Source organism: Bos taurus, chromosome 14 (assembly GCF_002263795.3).
Source record: "Bos taurus isolate L1 Dominette 01449 registration number 42190680 breed Hereford chromosome 14, ARS-UCD2.0, whole genome shotgun sequence".
Lineage (NCBI taxonomy): Eukaryota > Metazoa > Chordata > Mammalia > Artiodactyla > Bovidae > Bos > Bos taurus.
In genome coordinates, this window is record NC_037341.1 from 76,229,017 (window position 1) to 76,256,104 (window position 27,088).

Consider the following 27,088-nt stretch of genomic DNA (forward strand, 5'->3'; position numbering starts at 1 on the left):
CTGCGCTGAGGCAACATGTTTCATCAAGACGTAGAAATGGAGGTGAACAGGGCTGGCATAAATCTCACCACTTTCCCCAGAACAAACCCATTGGAATGAGCTGAGTGAGTGAAGCTGCTAGTCTTGTCTGAGTCTTTGTGACCCCATGGGCCATAGGCCGCCAAGCTTCTCTGTCCATGGGATTTTCCAGGCAAGAATACTGGAGTGGGTTGCCATTTCCTTCTCCAGGGAAATCCCATTTAGAAAATACAACTATTCACTTGGATTTATATAACCCAGTGCTTAAGCTCCTCAGGTGTATAGGAAGAAATGCCCAAAGGGAGTGTCAGGGAACAAAAGGAACAAGGAAGCTGGTGAAGAGCCGAAAGGGAAGATACAGACACTTGCATGTGCTCTGTATGGATGCAATTCTGATGTGTTAGGTTTGAAAACAGAGTTATTCCCACTTTTCATTTACTTTTTGCAGTAGATAACATGTGCATGGGGTGTGGACCTCAGGCAGCAGGAGGGCGCAGCGGGACGCCCCCGCGCACACCTCTGCCTCAGGGCAGCTCTCTGCCCAGGCGCCCGCCACCTTCTCAGAGGTTGTGTTCATACACTAGCAGACACTTCGTCTAGATAGAATAGATATTTTCCTTTAAGCCAAGTAATAGATACAACTTCCTTTTAAGCTTAATGCTGTATTGAAAAACATTATTCTCCAATATTTTTGTTAATTTGCATTAAGAAAAAGAATGACAAAAAGGTATGGAATTACAGAACGGATATATTACAATTTATTTACTCAGTTCCCCTGATGGACAAAGAGAGAAGGAGGGAGAGGGGGAGAGAGAAAGGAAAGGAAAGAAAAGTCATTCTTGAACATTATCCTCTAGATTGTTCTAATTTGCTGGCATATTATCACCTTTAGAGGAATTAAGTATTTTCATTGACTTTCTCATTAAAAACATACTCCTCTTTTACTTCCAAAATTAAGTAGAATTTATAGAATACTTTCATACTACTAGAAAAAATATTATACCTAAAACCATTACCGTTAAACTATTATTTAAAGATGGTCATTTGTTCTTTCATTTAGGAAATAAGAAATGGAAAATCCTTTAACAAGTTTTTACACTATCCACTTCTAATTTAAAATTCAAAGACTAAATACCATGTCCAAAAGCAGTCTCAACCTTAAAAATTAACTTTTCAAATTACCACTTCATCAGAAAACATTTTCTTTCAGTATTTAGTGTTAAGAAGATAAAAGCAAATACCTGCCAAAACCAAATGATTTGCTTGCTGTTTCTGGTATAATGTCGATACACAGTGTTTCTCTGCCAATCTGCCAGGTCGACCTCCTGCATGCCACACAACATAACCTGGGGAATGAGCACAGTATCAGGTCAGAGGAAAGATTTAGTGAAGACAGTAACTACAGGACAGAAATCTGCTAATGCCCAGCTATGCACATGCTAATTATGTCAAATGGCTATGTGTACATCAAATAATGATCACAGTAAAGCAAGTCTAACTAAATTGTGTGGCAATTTAACATGCAGAATTCTTTGGTTCTTATCTTATTCATGTTTACTGAACTTAAAAACGTTCAAAAGTAACTATTCTTCAAGAAAAACATCAGCTATACAAAAACAATCACTTTTACTACACATATATCCCAAATCACATACATTACAAATAAGTTTTAAACATAAATTTCTGGTTCTTCTTCTTTTTTTTAATCTACGCTACCTTACCTATTTAAAATTAAAAGTATACTAACCTCCTGTTATTCATCTATCCAGGCTTTGAGAATAAAATCTTCTAGATATGCAAAATTCTCAAGTAACTCTAGTTTATTATATATGGGATGAAAACTATTTTGGGCATAATAACCTGTACTTTATTTCTCATATCAACTATGATCTATAATTTAGACACAATAAAGCATGCATATTTTAAGTACAGAGTTATATGCATTTTGACAGCAGTATATACACCTGTTAACCACCTCAGTGATCTCACCACAGGTTAGATTTCTGAACGCAGCAGACAGACTACACTCATCCGCTCTTTTCTGTTTTCTTTTCTCACCAGTAGAATGTTTATGAGATTCATCCACGCTGTGAGGGGCACCCGTGGTTCTTTCATATTGCTGAGTGGTGTTTCATTTCATAAATATACAACAATTTATTTACCCATTCTCTTGTTGATGGACATTTAGGTTACTTCGAATTTTTGATTTTGATGAATAAAACTGTGATGAACATTTATGGAAAAGTTCTGTGAACATACGTGTTTCATTTCCACATGAGTAAGCACTACTAGTGGGACCGCTAGGGCATAAGCGGAGGCGTGTGTAACAGTGACGATTCATTCAGCTTGAATCTGTATTTCCCCAATGATTAGTGAGCATCTCCCCGTGTTTCTATGCCATCAATAGAGCTTCTTTAATGAAGTGAGCCTCTGTCCACTTAAAAACTGTATTTTTATTGAGTGATAGGTTTTTAATATAGTCTGGATGTAACACCTTTGTCTCAAGAGTTTCTCTCAGCAGGTAGGTTGCCTTTTCATTTACTTGACAGCATCTTTTGAAGAGAAGTTTTTAATTTTGATGAAATCTAACATCCTTTGTGTTCTTCCTAAGACACTTCTGTCTAGACTAAGATTTTTCTACTATGTTATATTTTTAGTTTTCATATTTATGTTCATAATTTATTTCAAATTAATCTTTATGAGCTGACAGGGTCAAAATTAATTTTCTTCTATATGAATATCAAGTTAATCCAGAATCACTTGTTTAAGACTTTTCCCCTTTCCCCATAAAAATATATTAGTACTTTTGATGAAAATAATTGACAATATATATGTGGATCTATTCTGGACTCTAATTAAAGTGTTTCACTGACCTGTCTGTCTATCCTCACACAAATATCACACTATCTTAATTACTATGGCTTATAAAAATCCTTGACATCAGGTAGTAAACGTTTATCCTGTAAGATTTGTCCTTTTTCAAAACTGTTTTGGCTAATCTAGAACCTGTGCATTTCCTTGTAATTTTAGAAGTGCTGCTGCTGCTGCTAAGTCACTTCAGTCGTGTCTGACTCTGTGCGACCCCATAGACGGCAGCCCACCAGGCTCCCCCGTCCCTGGGATTCTCCAGGCAAGAACACTGGAGTGGGTTGCCATTTCCTTCTCCAGTGAATGAAAGTGAAAAGTGAAAGTGAAGTTGCTCAGTTGTGTCCGACTCTTCTCGACCCCATGGACTGCAGCCCACCAGGCTCCTCTGTCCATGGGATTTTCCAGGCAAGAACACTGGAGCGGGTTGCCATTTCCTTCTCCAGTGCATGAAAGTGAAAAGTGAAAAGTGAAGACACTCAGTTATATCTGAGTTTTAGGGATCCCATGGACTGCAGCGTACTAGCCGATCAATTTCTACAGAAAATTCTACCAGGATGTTGATTGGATTGTGTTATTTGGAGAAAACTGATATTTACAATACCGAATCTTCCAATACATATGATGAAATATGTCTCCACTTATTAAAATTTTAATTTTTCTCAGCAATGTTTCCAGTTTTTAGAGTTCTTACATGGCTTTGGCTACATTTGTTCATTTTTTTTTTAATGCTTTAGTAAATGAAACTTTGAAGTTTCAATTTCTAAATGTTTGCTGCTAGCATGCAGAAGACACACAATTGATTTTTTTTAATAACTAAGCTTGCACCCTACAATGAATTATTAAAATTCGTTATCATTTCTAGTTGTTTTTTGGTAGGTCCCTTAGAATTTTCTAAATTGACAATCATGTTATCATCTGTGAATAAAGGCAGTTTTACTTCTTTCCAAACTTTATGCTTTTTGCTTCTACTTCTGCCTTATTGCACTGGCTTCGGAATCTGGTACAATGGAGAACACAAGTGATGAGAGTGGACATCACTGAGTTCCCAATCTCAGTGAGAAATATCCAAGGTATCACCATTAGAATGCTGTTAGGATTTATCTTTTTTGTTGAGGCCCTTTATCAAACTGAGAAGGCTACCTTCTATTCCTAGTGTGATGAAGAGTTTTTATACAGAATGACTGTTTTATCTTCTTACAAACAGATTTTAATCTGTAAAAAAGGGGCATGATTATGGATAACCATTCTTTTGGATAATGGTGTAAATATTCTTTACTGTGGTATTATTCATGGTTAAAAGAGACAATGAATGGGAGTAGAAGAAGAAACAAGAGAAAGACAGGACAAAACAAAACAAATTTCTATTTCCTCATGGCTCTGTACCGTGAGCTAAAAGCAAATCAGTAAGCAATTAGGCTTTTAGTCTCCTTATCTGGGTTAGAAAATTATCATGCAGCCAGACTATTTCACAAGGTGTCCTGTGAGAAGACTGTAAGCGCTACCATGGGTGATATAAAAGTATGCACCTGTTAATATCTTTCTTTATCTACTGTCTTAAGTTTCCTCTGGGTTCTGATGTCAGGCTCTTGTCGTAACACCCCTCTCTCACTGAGTGGCCTCTAAGACAGCAGTTCTTAACCAAGGGTACAGAGTATTTTAGATGTAAGCATTTTGAGGATGCAAAATTGTTTCATTTTCTTCAGATTCTTAATACAGTTGGTGATTTAAAAAAATGATTAATACTACTCTAAAAAGTATCTTCCATTCTACTAATGCATTTCTGCTAATCTGTGTAAGCAAGCTGTTAGGAAAGAGCCATTAACTAAGGTTTACAGAGTCTGCCTGTAATTCAGGCTCTGAGTCCTGATTTTCATGTATTTCCTGTGTCAGAGTTTCTAGAAGGCTAAGTCCTACATAGGACTATTACTTTATAAAACTTAAAATGCTAATTTTTTCATATGCACATTTTGATCACATGGACAAACCAAGTTTCTTAACAGAGGACGCAAGATGGCTGAAGTTAAAATACTGCCCCCAAAAGGTGGCAGGGGGAAATGCAAGCACTTTCCTAAATGGCCCTCCCTACCTTCTAATTTACATGGGAGAGACTTGGAGAATTCACAATAACTAATCATCAGAGAAACATAAATCAAAACCACAGCGAACTACCACCTCATACTATTATTACTGGAATTGTTACTATTAAAAACAAAAACAGAAAATAACAAGTATAGGCAAAAGATGTGGAGAAGTTGGAAGCCTTATATACATTTGGTGGGAATGGAAAATAGTACAGCTGCTATGGAAAACGGTAGCGGTTCTTCAAGAAGTTAAATAGAGAATTACTATTTGATAGAACAATACCACTCCTGAGTATTTACTCAAAAGAACTGAAAGCAGGGTCTCAAAGAATATTCTGTACACTCATGTATAGAGCAGCATTATTCACAATCACCAAAAGGTGGAATGAAGACAAAGATTCAGTGACTGATGAATGGATAAAGAAAATACACACATATATGTATTACGTGCATCAGATGTGACCTTTGTGATGTATCAGTCAACTCTTTGTGACCCCATGGACTGCAGCACGCCAGGCTTCCCTGTCCTCCCCATCTCCTGGAACTTGCTCAAACTCACGTCCATTGAGTTGGTGATGCCATCCAACCATCTCATCCTCTTTTGTCCCCTTCTCCTGTCTTCAATCTTTCCCAGCATCAGGATCTTTCCAGTGAGTCAGCTCTTCGAATCAGGTGGCCAAAGTATTGGAGTTTCAGCCTTATCCTCAGTCCTTCCAATGAACACCCAGGGCTGATCTCCTTCAGAATGGACTGGTTGGATCTCCTTGCAGTCCAAAGGACTCTCAAGAGTCTTCTCCAACACCACAGTTCAAAAGCATCAATTCTTCGGCGCTCAGCTTTCTTCACAGTCCAACTCTCACATCCATACATGACTACTGGAAACCATAGCCTTGACTAAATGGAACTTTGTTGGCAAAGTAATGACTCTGCTTTTTAAAATGCTGTCTAAGTTGTCATAACTTTTCTTCCAAGGAGCAAGTGTCTTTTAATTTCATGGCTGCAATCTCCATCTGCAGTGATTTTGGAGCCCAAGAAAATAAAGTCTGTTACTGTTTTCATTGTTTCCCAATCTATTTGCCATGAAGTGATGGGACTGGATGCCATGATCTTAGTTTTCTGAATGCTGAGTTTTAAGCCACTTTTTTCACTCTCCTCTTTCAGCTTCACCAAGAGGATCTTTAGGCCCTTTCCGCTTTCTATCCTAAGGATGGTGTTATCTGCCTATCTGAGGTTATTGATATTTCTTATGGCAATGTTGATCCCAGCTTGCACTTCATCCAGTCTGGCACTTCAATGATGTACTCTGCATAAAAGTTAAATAAACACGGTGACAATATACAGCCCTGATGTACTCTTTTCCCAATCTGGAACCAGTCCATTGTTCCATGCCTGGTTCTAACTGTTGCTTCTTGATCTGCATAGAAGCAATAGGTTTCTCAGGAAGCAGGTAAGGTGGTCTGGTATTCCCATCTCTTTAAGAATTTTCCACAGTTGTGGTCTACACAGTCAAAGTCTTTACCCTAGTCAGTGAAGCGGATGTTTTTCTGGAACTCTCTAGATTTTTTGATGATCAAATTGGGTGTTGGCAATTTGATCTCTGGTCCTCTGCCTTTTCTAAATCCAGTTTGAACATCTGAAAGTTCACAGTTCATGTACTGTTGAAGCCTAGCTTGAAGAATTTTGAGCATTACTTTGCTAGCAAGTGAAATGAGTGTGCAGTAGTTTAAACATTCTTTGGCACTGACCTTCTTTGAGATTGGAATGAAAACTCAATCTGTTTTCCAGTCCTGTGGCCACAACTGAGTTTTCCAAATTTGTTGGCATACTGAGTGTAGACTTTCACAACATCGTCTTCTAAGATTTGAAGTAGCTCGGCTGGAATTCCATCACCTCCACTAGTTTTGTTGATGGTGATGCTTCCTAAGGCCCACTTGACTTTGCACTCCTTGATGTCTTGCTCTAGGTGAGTGGTCACACCATTGTGGCTATCTGGGTCATTAAAATCTTTTTTGTATAGTTCTTCTGTGTATTCTTGTCACCTCTTCTTAATAATCTCTGCTTCTCCTAGGTCCATACCGTTTCTGTCCTTTATCGTGCCAACCTTGCATGAAATGTTCTCTTGGTATCTTTTAATTTTTTTGAAGAGATCTCTAGTCTTTCCCATTCTATTATTTTCCTCTATTTCTTTGCAGTTTACTTAGGAAGGCTTTCTTGTCTCTCCTTGATATTCTTTGCTTCAAATGGGTATATCTTTCCTTTTCTCCTTTGCCTTTCACTTCTCTTCTTTTCTCAGCTATTTTTAAGGCCTCCTGAGACAACAATTTTGCCTATTTGCGTTTCTTTTTCTTGGGGATGGTTTTGATCACCACCTCCTGTACAATGTTATGAATTTCTGCCCCTAGTTCTTCAGGCACTCTGCCCATCAGATCTAATCCTTTGAATCTATTTGTCACTTCCACTGTATAATTGTAAGGGATTTGATTTAGGTCATACCTGAATGGTCTAGTGGTTTTCCCTACTTTCTTCAATTTCAGTCTGAATTTGGCAATAAGGAGTTCATGATCTGAGCCACAGTCAGCTCCCAGTCTTGTTTTTGCTGACTGTATAGAGCTTCTCCATCTTCAGCTGCAAAGAATATAATCAATCGGATTTCGGTACTGACCATCTGGTGATGTCCATGTGTAGAAGCATCTCTTGTGTTGTTGAAAGAGGGTGTTTGCTATGACCAGTGTGTTCTCTTGGCAGAACTCTCTTAGGTTTTGCCCTGCTTCATTCTGTACTCCAAAGTCAAACTTGTCTGTTATTTCAGGTATCTCTTGACTTCCTACTTTTGCATTCCAGTCCCTTATGATGAAAAGGACATCTTTTTTCGGTGTTAGTCCTAGAAGGTCTTGTAGGTCTTCACAGAACCTGTCAACTTCAGCTTCTTCGGCATTAGTGGTTGGAGCATAGACTTGAATTACTGTGATATTGAGTCGTTTGCCTTGGAAATGAACAGAGACCAGTCTGTCGTTTTTGAGATCCAGTCTGTCATTTTTGAGATTGCACCCAGGTACTGCATTTTAGACTCTTTTGTTGACTATGATGGCTACTTCATTTCTTCTAGGGATTTTTGCCCATAGTAGTAGATATAATAGTCATCTGAATTAAATTTGCCCAATCTGGTCCATTTTAGTTCACTGATTCCTAAAATGTCGATGTTCACTCTTGCCATCTATTTGACCACTTCCGATTTACCTTGATTCACGGACCTAACATTCCAGGTTCCTATGCACTGCTGATCTTTACAGCATCGGACTTTACTTTTACCACCAGACATAGCCACAACTGGACGTTGCTTCTGCTGTGGTTCAGCCTCTTTGTTCCTTCTGGAGCTATTTCTCCACTCTTCTCCAGTAGTATATCGGGCACCTACTGACCTGGGGAGTTCATTTCTCAGTGTCACATGTTTTTGCCTTTTCTTACTGTTTATCATATATATGTTGTTGTTCAGTCACTCAGTCGTGCCTGACTCTGTCATCCCATGGTCTGTAGCCCATGAGGCTCCTCTGTCCACAGGATTCTCCAGGCAAGTATACTGGAATGGGTTGCCATTTCCTCCTCCAGGATATATATGTTACTTACATATATAGAGTAAATACTGAAAATATATACATATATGTTATATATGTATATCTGTATATTGTATATATTCAGTATTAAAAAGCAAAAAATTTTTACACATGCTAAAATATGGATGAACCATGAAGACATTATGGTAACTGAAATAAGGCAGTCACAATAAGACAAATATTGTATGATTTCCCCTACTTGAGTTCCCCCAATTATTAATAAGTTTGCACTCTTCAGGAGCCCTAAGAGTTGGCACTGATTGATGATTTTGCGCTATGACAGCATCACATTTGGGAGAACTTAAGACCCTTACTCAGTGCTGGAGGTTTACACCCCCTAAACATTTCGATGAATCAGAGAGCGGATTGAAGATGGTGCCATATGTTTTTAAAGCTTGTGGACATTCTATTATAGAAGCATAACAACAGACCCTCCTCCCATTAACTTTCCCTATAATAGCATAATAAAAGATCCTAACCTCCAATTCTTTTTCATCAAAGTACTGCAGCCACTGAAGGGGAACAACCTCATTAAAGCCATCAAGGAAAGCTTTGGTCTGTTCTTGTACTCCTCGAGAAAAACGCCACTCAGTCATTAAACTGAAAATAAAGATGGTATTTAAAAAGATGGTACTTTCTATGTAAGGTAAAAGGGTTTAAAACACAGAGTACTTCTTAACCATCATTAAAAGAGAAAGTGAAGAAAATCAGTAAGTTTTATGGATTGTAGAATTCAAGTGAGCACAGTTTCAAATCAGAAGTTGCGGTGAGCACTATTAAAAGAATAAGTTAAAAAGGGAGAGTGAAATGGAATAGGAATGAGTATTACAGTGCTTGTCAGGTGCGGCTCCAGACTTGGTTTTGCTACTATCTACAGAGGGCCTCCATCTCCTCATCTAGAAATGAAGAAGTGCATGGGCTTTGGAAAGCCCTTCTTTAGCACCAATGTTCTCTGATTTTTGATCCAGACAAGGCAGGATGCAATACAGTAAGTGGCAGTGGGAAAGTGGAGGTCATCATATACACTTTTTTCCAAGAATGTTAGTACTGTTGGGAAGAACTTAAATAAATGTACGTCAGAGGCAAGGGAAGTGAGTTTTCTTAAAATTATATTTGAATTTTTGAGTGCTTTTGCAACATGTTTATAAATTAAGAGGAATATTGAGTAGAAAAAAATAATTAAAAAGGATCACTGAAAGAGGGAATGAATGTGAAACATGTCCCCAGAGGAGCAAACAAGGCATAAAGACAAGGGTATAGAAAGACAGTTTTAAGACGCTCTGGCAGTTGTAGAACGTAGGGACAGTCACCTTACCCAATATATTCATCTTTGTTCTCCTCTGTCACTAGGATATTGGAACCTCCCAACTTCAGGTCATGTGACGTAACCTTCCCCAAAATCTCCATGTCAACAGAAAAGTACATTTCTAAGCCACATTCCTCAATGTTGTTGTCTCTGGGTGATAGAGAGATACAACCAATAATTAACAAAATATGTAAAACTGGTTTCAAGAAAATACCTTATTGAAAGATAAATCTTCAAACCTTATCCAGATAAGGGAATTATAAAACTCAGTATCGATCGATTCCAAATCCTTAATAGTCAGTTTTTTACTTAGCATACGCTTGTAGAAGGGTAACGAGAAACCAGTATCAATAAACTTCCCATGAAAGAGTGCCTGCCAAGAAAAACAAAAAATTGAAAAAATTTACAAAGTAGCAATTTTCCTATTCAGGGCACAATGATAACAGAGGTATCATAAGCCTTTACAGGCAAAAAAGTACTTAATCATTAATCAGCATAAATCATGAAAACTAAAAGATTGAAATCATGAAAACTAAAAAATAAAATATTCTATAAGATGCTAAGCATGAAAAACAAATTTAGAGTGAAAACAGTATCTCTTTAACTGAGGTCAAACACTTAGCTATATAATATCCTGTCAATAACTTTAAAAGAGGATGATAGTGGAGCCTTATCAAACTCCCACTTTTAAATACGTTTCATGAATTACATTAACCCCACTGGACACAGAAAAGAAGGCATTTTGGGGGTCCCTGTGCACCTGGGAAGACCCCTCCCCAACTCCTTTCTTATCCCACAGTTGCCTGAGAGAGCTCTAGGACTAACCTGTATTGCCTTCACAATAGCCAATGCAGACAGCCCCAGAGCTGCAGTACCTTGACTCTCACCACCACCCGCCTGTCTACTTTGAAATCTGAGTCCGTGTCTCACGTCTTACCTAACTTTCAAAACCACCCTACTATGTTTTGTCCTCTTCAAGCTCATGGTCCATCATTAGCAAAATCCCCCCACATTCTCAATTCATCCTTTCGCATCTTGTTCTAACAAAAATCTGGCATTTTTCTGAGGACCCTGTTTCCTTTCAAATCCTAGGAACAGGATTAGGAATAGGCTGTCTCTCTCCTATCCCCATGTCACCAAGTCTGGGAGTGGGTGTCTGTTGCTTCTCATCACTGATTTCACCTCCTTCACCTGCCCCAGCATGCAAGACCATGCCAGCCCTCTACGTTCATGGCTCACTACCCCCTACTTCCTCACTGCAGTCATCCTTAGATCTTCCGGTTTCCCCCCTTTACTCATTCAGTCCCATGCTTTTTTAACACAACCGTCATCATTTTTAAGATTTCATGATCTGCACTGATGATTCTTTTACTACCCTGGCACGTTTTAATCCTTTCTGTGATCTTAGTCTTTAACTTAGTTAAATGTTCTCAACACCATACCCTCGACACTGTTATTAGCACTGACTGCAATTCCTTCATAAACTGAATTCCAAAGAGCTCCTGACATTCCAGCTCACCACCTTCAGCAGTAAACACCAGCAAGTTTTGACCCTACTGGGATCTAAAAAACTCCAGCGAACTTGTTAGCCTGTCACTGTCGCTCAGCCCCCTTATGAAGTTATTTCTCCCCTTACACAGTTTTTCTTGAAAATTTTGGCCCCACCACATGGTATGTGGGATCTTAGTTCCCCCAACCAGGGATGGCACCCACACGCTCTGCAGTGGAAAGCTCAGGAGTCTTATTTCCTCGGCCACCAGGGAAGTCCTCCCCTTACTCAGTTTAGATTCCATCGTCAGTCACTAAAGTTACTCCCGTGGACCTTCAGAGCACAATCACCTTAACCGCTTGGCCACCTGTCCCGTGTACCTTCAAACCTTGTCTCCTCACTCTGCACTAACGAGCGTGCTCTCCATCTCACGGAGGAAATAGCCACCACGAGAGAACTTCTGTGCTTCCCCAACACCTGCTCACTAGTATTAGGTTGGTGCAAAAAGAACTGCAGTTTTTGCAATGTTGAAATTTGCCATTTGATGGCAGAATACATTCTAAATAAATGTAGTTGTATTATACATCCTTTTAATGCATATTTCTTGCTTTATAGTGTTCTTTTTTGCTAATAACTATTACTTGCTGTTTACTATATACTTTAGACTATAGAAATGATGCTAGACAAAAAGCAAATTGAGTGATTTGTTTTTTTTAAATTCGAGTTCAAAATGGGTCGTAAAGCAACGTAGACAACTCACAACAACAATGCAATTTGGCCCAGGAACTTCTAACAAACGCACAGCGCAGTGGTTGTTCAAGAAGTTTTACAAAGGAGACAACAGCCTTGAAGTTGAGAAATGTAGTGGCTGGCCATCAGAAGTTGACAATGACCAGCTGAGAAGATCATCAAAGACAATCCTCTTACTATATGAGAAGCTGCCGAAGAACTCAAAGCTCATCATTCTATACTCGTTTGGCATTTGAAGCAAATCAGAAAGGTGAAAAAGCTCAATAAGTGGGTGTCTCATAAGCTGACCGAAAATTTAAAACATCTTCAGTTTGAAGTGTCTTCTCTTATTCTGTGCAACAACAGTGAACCATTTCTCAACCACATGGTGATGTGTGAAGAAAAGTGGATTTTATATGACAACTGGTGACAACCAGCTCGGTGGTTGGACTGAGAAGAAGCTCCAAAGCACTTCCCACAGCCAAACTTGCACCAAAAAGAGGTACTGGTCACTATTTGGTGGTTTGCTGCCAGTCGGATGTACTACGGCTTTCGGAATCCCTGCAAAACCATTACAGTTGAGACATTTGCTGAACAAATCGATGAGATACACTGAAAACTGCAATGCCTGCAGCCAACACTGGTCAACAGAAAAGGGCCCAATTCTTCTCCTTGACAGTGTCTGATGATATCTGACTGCACGTTGCACAACCAATGCTTCAAAAGTTGAATGAATTGGGCCATGGAGTTTTGCCTCATCCACCATATTCACCTGACCTCTCACCAACAGACCACCACTTCTTCAAGCATCTCGACAGCTTTTTGCAGGGAGAACAGTTCCACAACCAGCAGGAGGCAGAAGATGCTTTCCAAGAGTTCGTGGAATTCCGAAGCACGGATTTTTATGCCACAGGAATAAGCGAACTTATTTCTCATTGGCAAAAATGCACTGATTGTAATGGTTTCTATTCTGATTAATAAAGATGTGTTTAAGTCTAGTTATAATGAATTAAAATTCACTGTCTGAAACTGTACTTACATTTGCACAAACCTAACAGTATCTGAATCTATGTATTCCTACTGTGGAGAAGCTATGACTTCTCTGTGCACTGGACAGAGTGTCCTTGTTTTCCTATTCAAGGTTACTGCTCCCATATCCCCTATCTCTCTGACCTCATCAAATTCCTTCTTCTCTTACTGATCATCGGCAGCATATAAATGTTTTCTTCTCCTCCCATTCTTGGTTCCATACATACTTCATGGTACTGCCCAATTTCTTTTTAATCCTTTAGAGCAAGTTTAAGAGATTTTGTGTGTGTGTGCTTAGTTGCTCAGTCGTGTCTGACTCTTTGCAACCCCACGGACTGTGGCCCTCCAGGCTCCTCTGTCCATAGGATTCTCCAGGCAAGAATACTAGAGTGGGTTCCCATGCCCTCCTCGAGGGGATCTTCCCAACCCAGGGCTCCCACCCTGAAGGTGGCTTCTTTATCAGTTGAGCCACCAGGGAGGCTCCTTTAAGAGATTCATCAGTTCGGTTGCTCAGTCATGTCTGACTCTTTGCAACCCCATGAACCACAGCACACTAGGCCTCCCTACACATCACCAACTCTTGGAGTTTACCCAAACTCATGTCCATCGAGTCGGTGATGCCATCCAACCATCTCACCCTCTGTCATCCCTTTTTCCTCTTTCCCTCAATCTTTCCCAGCATTAGGGTCATTTCAAATGAGTCAGCTCTTCCCAGCAGGTGACCAAAGTATTGGAGTTTCAGCTTCAACATCAGTCCTTCCAATGAACACCCAGGACTGATATCCTTTAGGAGGGACTGGTTGGATCTTGCAGTCCAAGGGACTCTCAAGAGTCTTCTCCAACACCACAGTTCAAAAGCATCAATTCTTCAGTGCTCAGCTTTCTTTATAGTCCAACTCTCACATCCATACATGACCACTGGAAAAACCATAGCCTTGACTAGACGGGCCTTTGTTGACAAAGTAATGTCTCTGCTTTTGAATATGCTATCTAGGTTGGTCATAACTTTCCTTCCAAGGAGTAAGCATCTTTTAATTTCATGGCTGCAATCACCATTCACAGTGATTTTAGAATCCAGAAAAATAAAGTCAGCCACTGTTTCCACTGTTTCCTGATCTATTTGCCATGAAGTGATGGGACCAGATGCCATGATCTTCGTTTTCTGAATGTTGAGCTTTAAGCCAACTTTTTCACTCTCCTCTTTCACTATCATCAAGAGGCTCTTTAGTTTCTTCTTCACTTTCTGCCATAAGGGTGGTGTCATCTGCATATCTGAGGTTATTGATATTTCTCCTGGAAATCTTGATTCCAGCTTGTGCTTTCTCCAGCCCAGCATTTCTCATGATGTACTCTGCATATAAGTAAATAAGCAGGGTGGCAATATACAGCCTTCACGTACATCTTTTCCTATTTAAGAGATTAGTTCATATTTATTGTCCCCATTTCTCCTTCCATTCTCTCTTGGGGCTCCTCCCATCCACCTTTCCTCTCCACTGCACATGAATATCATTCACCTGGCCAAATCAAACATTTACTTCTTGAACCTCATCTTGATCAGCCAGCAGCATTCGACATAGCTGATCACTTCTTATTTCTTGAAACACACTTTCTTCTTCCTTGGTCTTCTGGAAACCATGTGTATTTATTCTCCTATCTCCTCCTCTGCCAAGGCTCTTTTGCCAGTTCCTTCTTATCTCCCCAACTTATAAGTGTCCTTAAACAACTTCTCTGTCTACACTGATTCTTTAAATGGTTATATCGTCTTACTGAGATATCCCCTCATTGCCAGACTTGTATATCCAACTATCTATTCTACATCCCCACTTGAAAGTCAGCAGGAATCTTAAACCAAATCCCAATTCTGGAGTCCCTCCCCCACAAATTTCCTCTTTGTCACAACCCTGCCATCCTGGGAAATGGCAGCTGCAACCAGATGCACAGACCTTACAGTTTGGTGCAACACCTGACTCGCACATCTTGCATCTAAATGGACAGAAGACCTGATTGCCTCTACGTACAGATACATCCAGAACCCACACAGCACGCCTCACCACCTCCACGGCTATAGCTCTTGAGTCCGAGCTTGAGGACTCAGGTGCCATCTTTCAGCTGAGCTGTTGCGAGTGGTCTTCCTGCTTTTCCTCTTGCTTTCCTTTGCCCTCAATTAGTCTCTTTCTACAAGGCAGCAAACTGAGCTTAATCAAATCCATGGTCATATTATGTTCCTTAGATCACACCACTCCTAGCTCAAAACCCTTAGCTGAATTTCTGAATGATCCTACAAACTGCCTCCGTCTCATCTCCTACCACGTTCCCTCTATGCGCCAGCTATGACATTTTCATTCAGAAACGTACTTCTACCCAAGATCTTTTTTTTCAGGTTGTTCCCTGTGCCTCAAATGTTGTTCTCCAAAATATTTGCATGATTCAATCCCTTGCTTTCTTATTTCTGTTCAAGTGTTGCCCGTCAGACAGGCCTCCTCTACTCATATTAAATAACAGAGCAACACTTCCTTTCCCTCAGTATATATTTATTATTGTCTCCCTCTAACAATATTTATATCCCTAAGAACAAGGACTGTGTCTTATCATGGTTTCATCCCGTTCATACTATGATACCATAGCAGGCAATGAATATTTGCTGAATGAATGGATAGATAATAAAGTGCAAATACATATATAAACACAAACACTTCTCAAGAAGTTTACAGTCCCACAAGATCTTCTGCAAAGCTATGAAAATTCCAAAAATATCAATCAAGTTCAATGATTATATGTACAACTCGGATTTTCCCCTTATTGAAAAGTGGTCATACTACAATTAGGCTTAAATGAAAGGACTTCTAAAGACCAACTGGCTGTATCAATAATCCTTATATTCACAATCTTGATTTCACACAGGAACTTATTTTGATACTCTCTAGGCAAACTTCCTTGGTAACCAAATTTGTGAACACATGTAACCAAGGATGATATGTATCACTTAAAAAAAAAATCTTCTCTGAAATACTTTTGGAGTAAGCAAAATTCAAATAAATAAATAGGTAATGGAAAGTCAAGACTCACCATAGCAATAAAGCGACCAATGAAACAAAAGTATGAAAGATGGTCTGGATTAATAGTTGATGCTGGATTTATCTGTAGACAATAGTTGTTCTTGCCAGCATACTCAAATAAGCAATACATGGGGTTCAAAACTTCATGTGAAAGCAAGAAAAACCATTCTCTAGAAGAAGATAAGTCAATATTATTTTTAGCAACCATATATAAATTTAAAAACAGACCTTAAATAAATTCATACATAACATCACATCTCTACTCAGCAGCCTTTAACAACTCTACTGTCCAATTCCTAAGCCGCCCATTCTAAATTACCTGCCAGTTCCCACAATGCCAAACTATAAACTAGGTATTTCTCACATATTGTGTGCTTCTTCCTAGGCCATATGTTTGTGTATGAACCCTGAACTTCCACTCAGCCTATGGGGATCCCACTTTCAAGTTCAGCTGATATCTATTTCAGCAATTTTTGGAAGCATTTTTCAGTGTATTTCAGCGTCTCAGTCACTTAATACTCTGTGGTAACAATCCCACAATATTATTCATTTTTCTGCACGTGACTGGCCCACATGACCACTATATCCACCAGACTGTAAGCAATTCAAAAACAAAAGCCATGTCTCTATTTTTTGTACCTTTAACTCTTATAGGCACTTGACAACCTATACACACTAGATTTATAAGGAAGATTTATTTTATTTATTTGTGGCTGTGCTAGGTCTTCGTTGCTACATGCGGGCCTTCTCCAACTGTGGTGACGGGGCTACTCTTGATTGTGGTGCTCGGGCTTCTCACTGGAAGAGCTTCTCTTATTGCAGAACAGGGTTCTAGGGCACGCGGGTGTCAGGAGCTGTGCTCTGGGTGCTAGAGCACAGGCTCAATAGCTGTGGCACACGGGTTAGCTGTCTTGCAGCACGCAGGATCTTCCCAGACCAGGGATGGAAGCCATGTCCCCTGCACTGGCAGGTGGATTCTTTACCAGTGAGCTACCAGGGAAGCCCTGAACAATAGGCTTCAGTGAATATTTGCTGGTGATACTGAGGAAACACAGCATGGCCGCTATGGACAGTTTTAACTGTTTTTTTCAGGCAATGGATTAAAAATGGAACTAAAATTTTAAAAGGTGAAATCTTTAAATGGGATAGGCATTATCTAACTTATTACCATGTAATTTGTCTCATTTTAAAAAGTCCAATACAGAAAACCTGACTAGGTAAAAGACTAATAATTTGTATTATAAAATAAACTCAATATGCAAAGACTGTCTTCCATAGCAATTTCTTCTAATACAGGGTTCCAAACTCAAATACCTAAAGATATTAGTGAGTACAAGGGGCTTCCTTCTCTGCATGGGCTCAGAGTCTTCTACTCAGTCACAAACCCCTATTCCTCATTGTATCCCAGATAAAAGTTACCACTGGTCTAGGAAGAATTACTTTTAGGCATCTATCATAGTCCTTAGACAACTTGGCTATGGTGGGCAGGAAGTGAAAAAGAATGTATGATACCCAACAGGGAAAGCAGCTACTCTGATTCAGCAATTGATGCCACGTGAGAAGGTGTGGCAATTGTTTTTAAAAAGAGGCCGAAAATCTTGATTCATAAGAGTAATCTAGTGATTTCTTTAATGTTGTCAAATAATATAAAAAAATTAAAATCACAATGGGGGCCATCAATATGCAAGCTAGGTCTGGCCTGGCAGCCTGTTCAGAAATGCTTTTTTGAAACTTTAAAAATATAATCTTGGAAACTTAATGAAGGGTAGAGAAGGGAGTCTAAATCAACTGAGAAATGTTAAAACCAATTTATAAAACGAAATTCAGTCCCAAAATAGTAGCTGAACCAAGTTGACTTCCCACTATGGTGAGGCTGAAGTAACACATGTCCCCCGGAAGAGAACTGAACAGATCTAGTGGGCTGCCGTCTATGGGGTCACACAGAGTCGGACACAACTGAAGTGACTTAGCAGCAGCAGCAGCATCAGTGAGAATGTGTTTAGACAAAAAAACTAGAAATAAAACTCCCAGATGTTGCAGATGACTTTCAGCAATCAGCGCAGAGAAAACTGGGTACACTGAAAAAAAGAATGACCACAGCATGGCATCTAACCTATATACTCTAACAGTAAGAAAAAAGAAGGAAAAATTCTAAGTAACAAGAGGTAGAAGAGTTCCTGTTAACATATTCTTCCATATACTCTCAAATAAAGAGTTACAAGAGGTTGAAAAAATTAATAGACAACGAATGAGTAAGCAGAGCCTAGAGAGGAAAACAGTAAAACCACCAACGATGAAAAGTCACATTAGAAGCAGCAAAACACAGGGCAGTACTGCAATCAGAGATGCGCGGACAAAATCAGAACAGAATGAAAAGCACAAAGATGAAAGTGACCTGAGAAGAGATGACAGACATGTACGACTGAGAGAGCAGAGTCCACATACCCATGACTGATGTTCCCGAAGAAAAATGGAACAAATGGAACAGAAAAAATATTCAAAGACCTAATAGAAGAAAATGTCCCTTAAATTAAGGAAGATCTTAATAAGCTCCAAAAAAAGATATAAAACAATCAACACTGAAATTAATGAACTTCAAAGAAAAGACCTGTATGGGAACCCAGAGGAAAAAAACTCCCTACAAGGGGCTGGCCTCCTATTTGACAGCGTTTACATTCAATTAGAAGACAGTGACGCAGTGTCTACTGAGCACTGGAGAAACAAGTATTGTGTGAGAAATTTATATCTAGTGAAGTTCTTGTTTAAATACAAAAGCAGCAGAAAACATATTCTCAAACACGTAAAACTAGAGGGATATATCACCCTTGTGAACTGATTAAACCAAAACCAATACATGAATTAAAATAAATAATTTGGGAATAAGAAAAACATGGTGTGCAGTAACTGATTATGTACATTAGATACATTAAAACCAACAAAATATAGAACAAAACCCAAACAGTTGAGGTAAAAAATGGTTAAGAATGTGAATATTATAAAGTCATACACTGTAAAAACAATACCATATTTCATTTCTAAGATGTGCCTTTTTAATGTCTGAACATTTTTGAAATTGAGACAAATCACAATAGATGTGATATGAATATCCATGGTGACAGGCAGTTTTCTCTTCCAAAAAAACTTAGATGAGAAAATATACTAACACAACCAGCTCTGATAACTCCGCCAGTTCTAGCTGTCTACCTGTTTTTAAGTCAGCTGTACTAAAATTGTGATTATGTAATTTTGAACACCCATGAAGTACGAGTTCAAAAAGAGAGCTGTTTCTAAGAAAAGAAAATTTAATTCTTTGTAAATATTTAATGAAAATGCTTTGACTAAAAAATAAACTGCTGTCAAATTAGGTCTGAGCAAAGCAATTGAAAAAAAAATTAAAAAGGATCTCCCGTTCTTATTGCTTCATAAATGTCTGTTAAAAAAATATTTAGTAAATGTGGAAAACTATTTAGTCAAAAGGACTCAGACTGGATTAAAAACACAAACATCAAACCAACATAAATTGTTATAATAGCAAAAAATAAGAAACAACCTTATTCATGCTGATTCATCAACTATACTATGTCCAAACAAGGGAAGATTATGCAACCATGAGTATAAGGTCTATATCTGATATGGAAAGATATCCATGATATACAAAGTAACAAAATCAAGCTGCTATATTTTGCAAATTGTATGATCAATTCTGTTTTAAAAAAATCAGCAAATATGTATGATATCACACATATATTCAAATTTATATACAGTTGACCCTTGAACAACATGCTTTTGAACTCTGCAAGTCCCCTTATATGTGGATTTTTTTTTCAATAAATATAGTACCTGTATTTTCATTTTACAAATATCTTAAAATCAATTAAGTGCAGCAAAAGTCAATTAGAGATCACAGTGTGTGGAAATGAAAGAACTAGGGATTTGAATCCAGATTTTATCCAAACTGCTTTAGCTTCTTGTCCTTTGGTAAATCAATCATCAAATCCTTTGTTTTATGTTGTTTTTAATGGAAGTAAAGTTGATTTACAATATTGTGTTAGTTTTAAGGCATAAAGTGTTTCAGTTGAATTTTTCAGATTATATTCCATTATAGGTTTGTATATGATATTGAATATAATTCCGTGCTATACAGTAAATCCTTGTAGCTTATCTATTTTATGTATAGTAGCTTGTATTGATTAATTCCATACTCTTTTGTTTTTGAAACAGAAGTAGCAGTATACAGATTTTTGACAACATAGGGGTCAGCACCCCAACCCCTGTGTTTTCAAGGGTCAAATGAATATACAGAGAAAATGCATGGGATAAACAACAACATAATAATAATGGTTACTGCTAGATTTACGTGAATATTTCAATTTTTGTTTTTAAAAATAATTCTAGATTGCTACTGAAAAAATGTTATCTTTTCAAGAATATATCTACAGTGGAGATACACTTATTTCAAAGCAGATATGTCTTTTATTTTACCTTGCTAGGCCACCATAATCAAGTCCTTCTTCTCCTCTAAATATTACATATAATCGCCTCCTCAAGTCATAGGGTTTTAATGCCATAATCTAATTAAAAACAAAAACATGGATGCTTAAACATTCATATGCAATACAAGTTTCCTCCAAAAACAGTTTTATTTAAATTTCATCTGTGTTTTCAAAATTACACATTTCGTTATCTTATACAACAATGCTTTTAATTCAAAGAGATCAACTGGTTTATTCCACAAACTAGCAAAGATGCATCTTACTCTACTAAGCTTTCTCTGATTAACTTTCACAAATCTCTTTCCCCTCTTCTGGTGTTAAATGGTAGTTCTACTTTGGGTTAGTAGCAAGAGAGGAACAGCTTGAAACAGGATGTTTTTCAGGTTAGAAAATATTCCCTTCTCTGTCACTCTCCGAATTTTACCGAAATATTATAAAAGGTGACTAGCAAATTTTTTTCATGAGCAACTTAATGAGAAGTAGAATCTACTGCCTACACCACACATTCCATTTCTCAGTAGGAAAGGAACTCAGCTCTTGTGAATAATTAATTATAAGATGATGAATTTTAGCATAAAAAGTTTTATCTTAAAACTATATCTACACTAGATTTTTTATAAGCCTTAAAGGCTCACACTAAGGTTACTAGTAAATAAGCTTTACTTCCAGATAAAGCGAATTACATTCCAAAGCCAGGACTGGCCTGGGTGAGGCGACAGCTCACTAGCTGGCCTCCACTTTACAGCGAGTCATGGGCTCACAGGGCACGATTCTCCGCAAGCCAGAGGACAAAGCCAAGTAAAATCTACCATGAATTCAGATGTGTATGTATTAAAAAAAAGTTTACACAGAGCTTGGAACAAGATAAGAATTTATTAAATCAAATAGAGTTGCTGATGATAGCTATATTAAGTAACTTGTCCAAACTGCAGCAAGTGACTAAACTGAAGCTAGGATTTGAACATCACTGACTTATGAACTGTTATTCCATTTTGGCTTCTATACATAAAAGTCCCTGTGTACCTGAACACACAGAGAATTTTAATTCATCACTGTAATACTTCGGGAGAGGACTGAGAAGAAAAATTCTCAACCTCATCAGAAAAAAAGAACTGGCAATATTTTGGTTTTTCATCTTTATTCTACAGATAATTCAGCAAAGGTATTACATTCATTTGTTCATGCCACCAACTGTTTATTAATACCTGCTATGTGCAAAGCACTGCTTCTGGGTACTGTGCAAAGCAGCAGTAAACAAAATAGCTGGGCTCTCCTGGAGTTTCATTCTGGTAAGGGCGGTAAACTGTGTCAGGTGTTGGCGGTGGTTTAGTCGCTCAGTTGTGTCAACTCTGTGACTCCGTGCACTGTGGTACGCCAGGCGCCATGGGGTTCTCCAGGCAAGACTACTGGAGTGGGCTGCCAGTCCTTCTCCACAGGTGGGGAGAAGTGTTACAAACAGGAATGAAGCACCATGACTGGCTACAATGGGACTGTGAGGGAGGTGAGCAGAGAACTGCCATCTTAAATGAGTGCTTGGACAAGGTCTGAGGTCATGACGTTTAACAGAAACCAGGAGGATGTGAGTATTAACACTAGGGTATGAAAGAATTATTTAAAGGGAATACAGTGCCTATACCAATCTAATTTTAATTCAGTCTCATATCACGACTTTTCTGCTTTGAGTTAATAAGGTCTTAGTAAAAAACTAGATAGGTGTCAAAATATGTCAACTTGTTCCAGAGCTCGTTATACTTTATTTTAGTAATCTAATTCACAGTAGAATGGTTTTGTTTCTCAGCCTAGGTACCTGTGCCTGCAAAATGGGAGATAATGACAGGAGCTACCTCAAAGGGATTTTGTGATGAATTAAATGAAATGATAAATGGAAGGTGCCAGTGCTAAGCATATTAAAATCACTCAATACATGATGGATTTTATTATTATAAGGGACACTCAGTAAGTGGCAGTCATTGTCACAGTTGTATTCTAAATGGCTAAAAACTTCTAAACCTTAACTCCCTTTAGATATAACGAATATAATGACTCAAGTTGTATGATTTCCCTCAGTATCCAAGGTGTGTTGGTTCTAGGACAGCTCCACAGATACCAAAATATGGGGGTGCTCATCTTATGTGCATCATCCCATATAATTTTAAATCATCTCTAAATTACTTATAATATTTAATACAATATAAATACCACATACACACAAGCATACCTCAGAGATATTACAGATTTGGTTCTAGAGTACCACAATAAACAGAATATCACAATAAATCAAGTTACACTAATTTTCTGGTTTCCCAGTACATATAAAAGTCATGTTTCCATCGTACTATAGTCTATTAAGGGGGCAATAGTATTATGTCTAAAAAGACAATGTACAGACCCTAATTTAAAAAATATTCTATTGTTAAAAAAAAATGCTGTGATCTGAGCAAGTTGAATCTTTTTGGAACAGTAAATCAAACATAACTGTTCACAGATTACCTTAACAAATTAATAATATTGAAAAGTTTGGAGTATTTCAAGAATTATGAAAATGTGACAGAGACACTACCAAGTGAGCACATGCTGTTGGAAAAACGGTGCTGTGAGACTTGCTCAACACAAGACTGTCATAAACCTTTAACCTGTGAAAACCACCGTATCTGCAAAGTGAAATAAAGCAAGGCACAGTAAAACAATCTGCTAGCGGCAGCAAATTCACACTTCGCCTTTTGAAACTTTCTGGAAATCTCCCTCCACCCCACCACAGAATATTTTCTATCCACAGTTGGTTGAATCCATGGATGCTATTATATCTGTGGATACAGAGGGCTGACTATACAATTTTATTCTGGTACATCTTTCTCACCTGTTGGAAGGAATCTTCGAACAACGTCTGCCGGGACACATTGATCTTTACGTGACTGGGTAAAGCATTAGACTGAAAACAAAAATAATATTGCAATATCATGTAAGTTACAGTACGTGTGCCCTGTAACAAGAAAACTAAATGATTATGAACAGAAGGTTTATTTACCACCGCAGTACCTGGCACAAATAACGGAAGTGAGCGAGTTTCCACCTGAAGCTGCGTTCATAGGCAATCTGTGGACCACCCTTAGTTCTAAAGAATAAGAAAAACAAACCATATATTAATAAATAATAAAGCTGGATGTTCACTATTCAGTATGAAACTGGAGTGTACCGGTGTCCTACAAATGACAGGAAAGTTACTCTGTAACACCTGCTGGGAGAGAAGTGAAGGTAATATTTAGGGGCCAACAGAGACTTGAGCAACGAGGACACATGATATACACACACAGATGGGGGTGATGTGCATGGATGGATCTTTTATAAAGCAGTTAGTTAATGTACTTAAAGGATACAACACATAAAGGATACAACACATAAAGAAGCTAGTTACTGTGCTAGAAACATATAACAACAAACAAAAGAACTGTATATAAGCAAAAACATCTTTTGGGAAAAAATGAAAGCATTTATAGAAAAACAAAAAACAGATTTGTCATTAGCATAACAAACTAAAGGGTAATAGTAAAAAATATTTTTAAGAGGAAGAAGTTCCCACATAACAGAATGAAGACGCAGGAACAATATTCAATATGTGAGTAACTCCAAATAAATAAAAAATGTACAAAACAGTGAAAATATGTGATAGAATTTAAATATATATGTATATTATACATAGTTACAGTTAGCATAATGGGAAATGTTTTCTCATATCTGGAAAACAAATATTAAAAGCCAGTAGTATTTCAGACAAAAAAAGCATTTAAAACATAAATCGTATTGTTCTTTCAGTCCCATGTAATTATTCTTATTGGTCTTGATCTCTTATTAGCAGTTTATGAAGCCATCAGGTTTTCCATTAGAATTCTGTAATTTCTTACTCAGTTAAGTGGTATGATCTAAAAGTTATTAGAAACCTATATTTGTAAAAAAGTCCTCTCTATGAATCTTCTGGAAGATCTTCATATTTGTAAAAGCATCAAAGTAATATAAATGTCAAAGAATTGAAACGGCATGATTAAAGAATCAACTGCAATGCAACTGAAAAAGAAATCTGGCTATTTATGCAACATATAACATCTTAAGATAAACTAAAATTATGACGCAACACTATTCCAGGATATACCCAATTTGAGGAATGCCATATAATTTCTAGAACATTTACATTAATTAACATTTAGCTGTAGAATCTAAGAAGTTTTATCATTACATTTGACAGTGCTTCCCATGTAATTCAGAGAAGGCAGTGGCACCCCACTCCAGTACTCTTGCCTGGAAAATCCCACGGACAAAGGAGCCTGGTAGGCTGCAGTCCATGGGGTCGCTGGGAGTCGGACACGACTGGACGACTTCACTTTCACTTTTCACTTTCATGCACTGGAGAAGGAAATGGCAACCCACTCCAGTGTTCTTACCTGGAGAATCCCAGGGACAGGGGAGCCTGGTGGGCTGCAGTCTATGGGGTCACACGGAGTCGGACACGACTGAAGCGACTTAGCAGCAGCAGTAGCAGCCCATGTAATTCAACATACCAAATAAGCCTAATTATCAATAGTTTAACCTCTCTTTGAAAAGTTTCAGAGAACTTATGTAAGTATCTAAAATTTAGCTAGAGATTAAAAGAATCCCTTTAGCACATTATAGCTATCTTTCTTTGTGGGGGAGAGGTGTGGAATATAAATCCACACAAAGATACTTTTGCCTGGCAAAAATGAAAAAAACTTTTTTAATTAAAACTAAAAAATAATAAACTAAAATAGGCAACAAAGACCTACTATATATATAGCACAGGGAACTCTACTCAATACTCTGTAATAGCCTATATGGGAAAAGAATCTGAAGAAGAACAGATATATGTATGCATGCATGTCAGGAAGCAACAGTTAGAACTGGACATGGAACAACAGAGGTTCCAAATAGGGAAAGGAGTACATCAAGGCTGTTTATTGTCACCCTGCTTATTTAACTTACATGCAGAGTGCATCATGAGAAACACTGGGCTGGACAAAGCACAAGCTGGAATCAAGATTGGCGGGAGAAATGCTAATAACCTCAGATATGCAGATGACACCACCCTTATGGCAGAAAGCGAAGAAGAACCAAAAAGCCTCTTGATGAAAGTGAAAGAGGAGAGTGAAAAAGTTGGCTTAAAGCTCAACATTCAGAAAACTAAGATCCTGGCATCTGGTCCCATCACTTCATGGCAAATAGATGGGGAAACAGTGGCAGACTTTATTTTTGGGGGCTCTAAAAGCACTGCAGATGGTGATTACAGCCATGAAATTAAATGATGCTTACTCCTTGGAAGAAAAGTTATGACCAACCTAGACAGCATATTACAAAGCAGAGACATTACTTTGCCAACAAAGGTCCATCTAGTCAAGGCAACGGTTTTTCCAGTAGTCATCTATGGATGTGAGAGTTGGACCATAAAGAAAGCTGAGCGCCAAAGAATTGATGCTTATGAATTGTGGTGTTGGAGAAGACTCTTGAGAGTCCCTTGGACTGCAAGGAGATCCAACCAGTCCATCCTAAAGGAAATCAGTCCTGAATATTTATTGGAAGGACTAATATTGAAACTGAAACTCCAATACTTTGGCCACCCGATCCAAAGAACTGACTCATTTGAAAAAACCCTGATGCTGGGAAAGATTGAAGGCAGGAGGAGGAGACGACAGAAAATGAGATGGTTGGATGGCATCACCGACTCAATGGACACGAGTCTGAGTAAACTCCGGGAGTTAGTGATGGACGGGGGGCCTGGCGTGCCGCAGTCCATGGGGTCGCAAAGGGTCAGACAAGACTGAGTGACTGCACTGACCTGATGCGTGCTCAATCGTGTCCGACTCTGCAGCCCCAGGGACTGCAGCCCGCCAGGCTTCTCTGTCCATGGAATTTCCCAGGCAAGAATATTGGAGTGGATATGTATAACTAAATCACTCTGCTAAATACCTGAAACTAACACAATATTATAAATTAAATATACTCCAATATAAAATGAAATTTTTTAAAAATTTAAAAGATATTAAAAAAAAGGATAGATTTTCAAATAACCCAGCACTTCTAACACAGTGTTGCAGGTGAAAAAAATATATGTTTCAAAGGATTACTTCTCACTAACATAATGAGATTTACATTTTTATTAGAAAATATAAACTAACACTTGAATTTGCAGGAATATAGATGGGGAAGGGGGCGATAGGCATAATACCTATAATATAAAGAAAATATAAAGCTGAATTGTGTCATAACACCAGGATTGGCACCAGGACTTGTTGCCGATGGTATATATTGCTTTTTCTGGGGTTATACTTTCCACCACATTTTAGATTTTAACCATGAATTAGAGTGCAAATATTTAATGTTATGTTATATTAAAAAGTTAGTTAA

At 38.2% G+C, this 27,088-nt stretch overlaps 1 protein-coding gene across 6 annotated transcripts in view; it reads right to left on the reverse strand.

Moving 5' to 3' along the window:
* Positions 1-27,088, reverse strand: part of WWP1 (WW domain containing E3 ubiquitin protein ligase 1) — a 144,985-nt gene that overhangs the window by 11,651 nt on the left and 106,246 nt on the right. For all 6 annotated transcript variants that reach the window (XM_025001523.2, XM_025001522.2, XM_059893203.1 and 3 more), the window contains 8 exons: positions 23,717-23,792; positions 23,538-23,609; positions 20,670-20,758; positions 16,198-16,357; positions 10,124-10,257; positions 9,894-10,034; positions 9,058-9,178; positions 1,260-1,364 (listed from right to left, as the gene is read on the reverse strand). In XM_025001523.2, the coding sequence (XP_024857291.1) occupies positions 1,260-1,364; positions 9,058-9,178; positions 9,894-10,034; positions 10,124-10,257; positions 16,198-16,357; positions 20,670-20,758; positions 23,538-23,609; positions 23,717-23,792 (898 nt within the window). The remainder of the gene's footprint in view (positions 1-1,259; positions 1,365-9,057; positions 9,179-9,893; positions 10,035-10,123; positions 10,258-16,197; positions 16,358-20,669; positions 20,759-23,537; positions 23,610-23,716; positions 23,793-27,088) is intronic.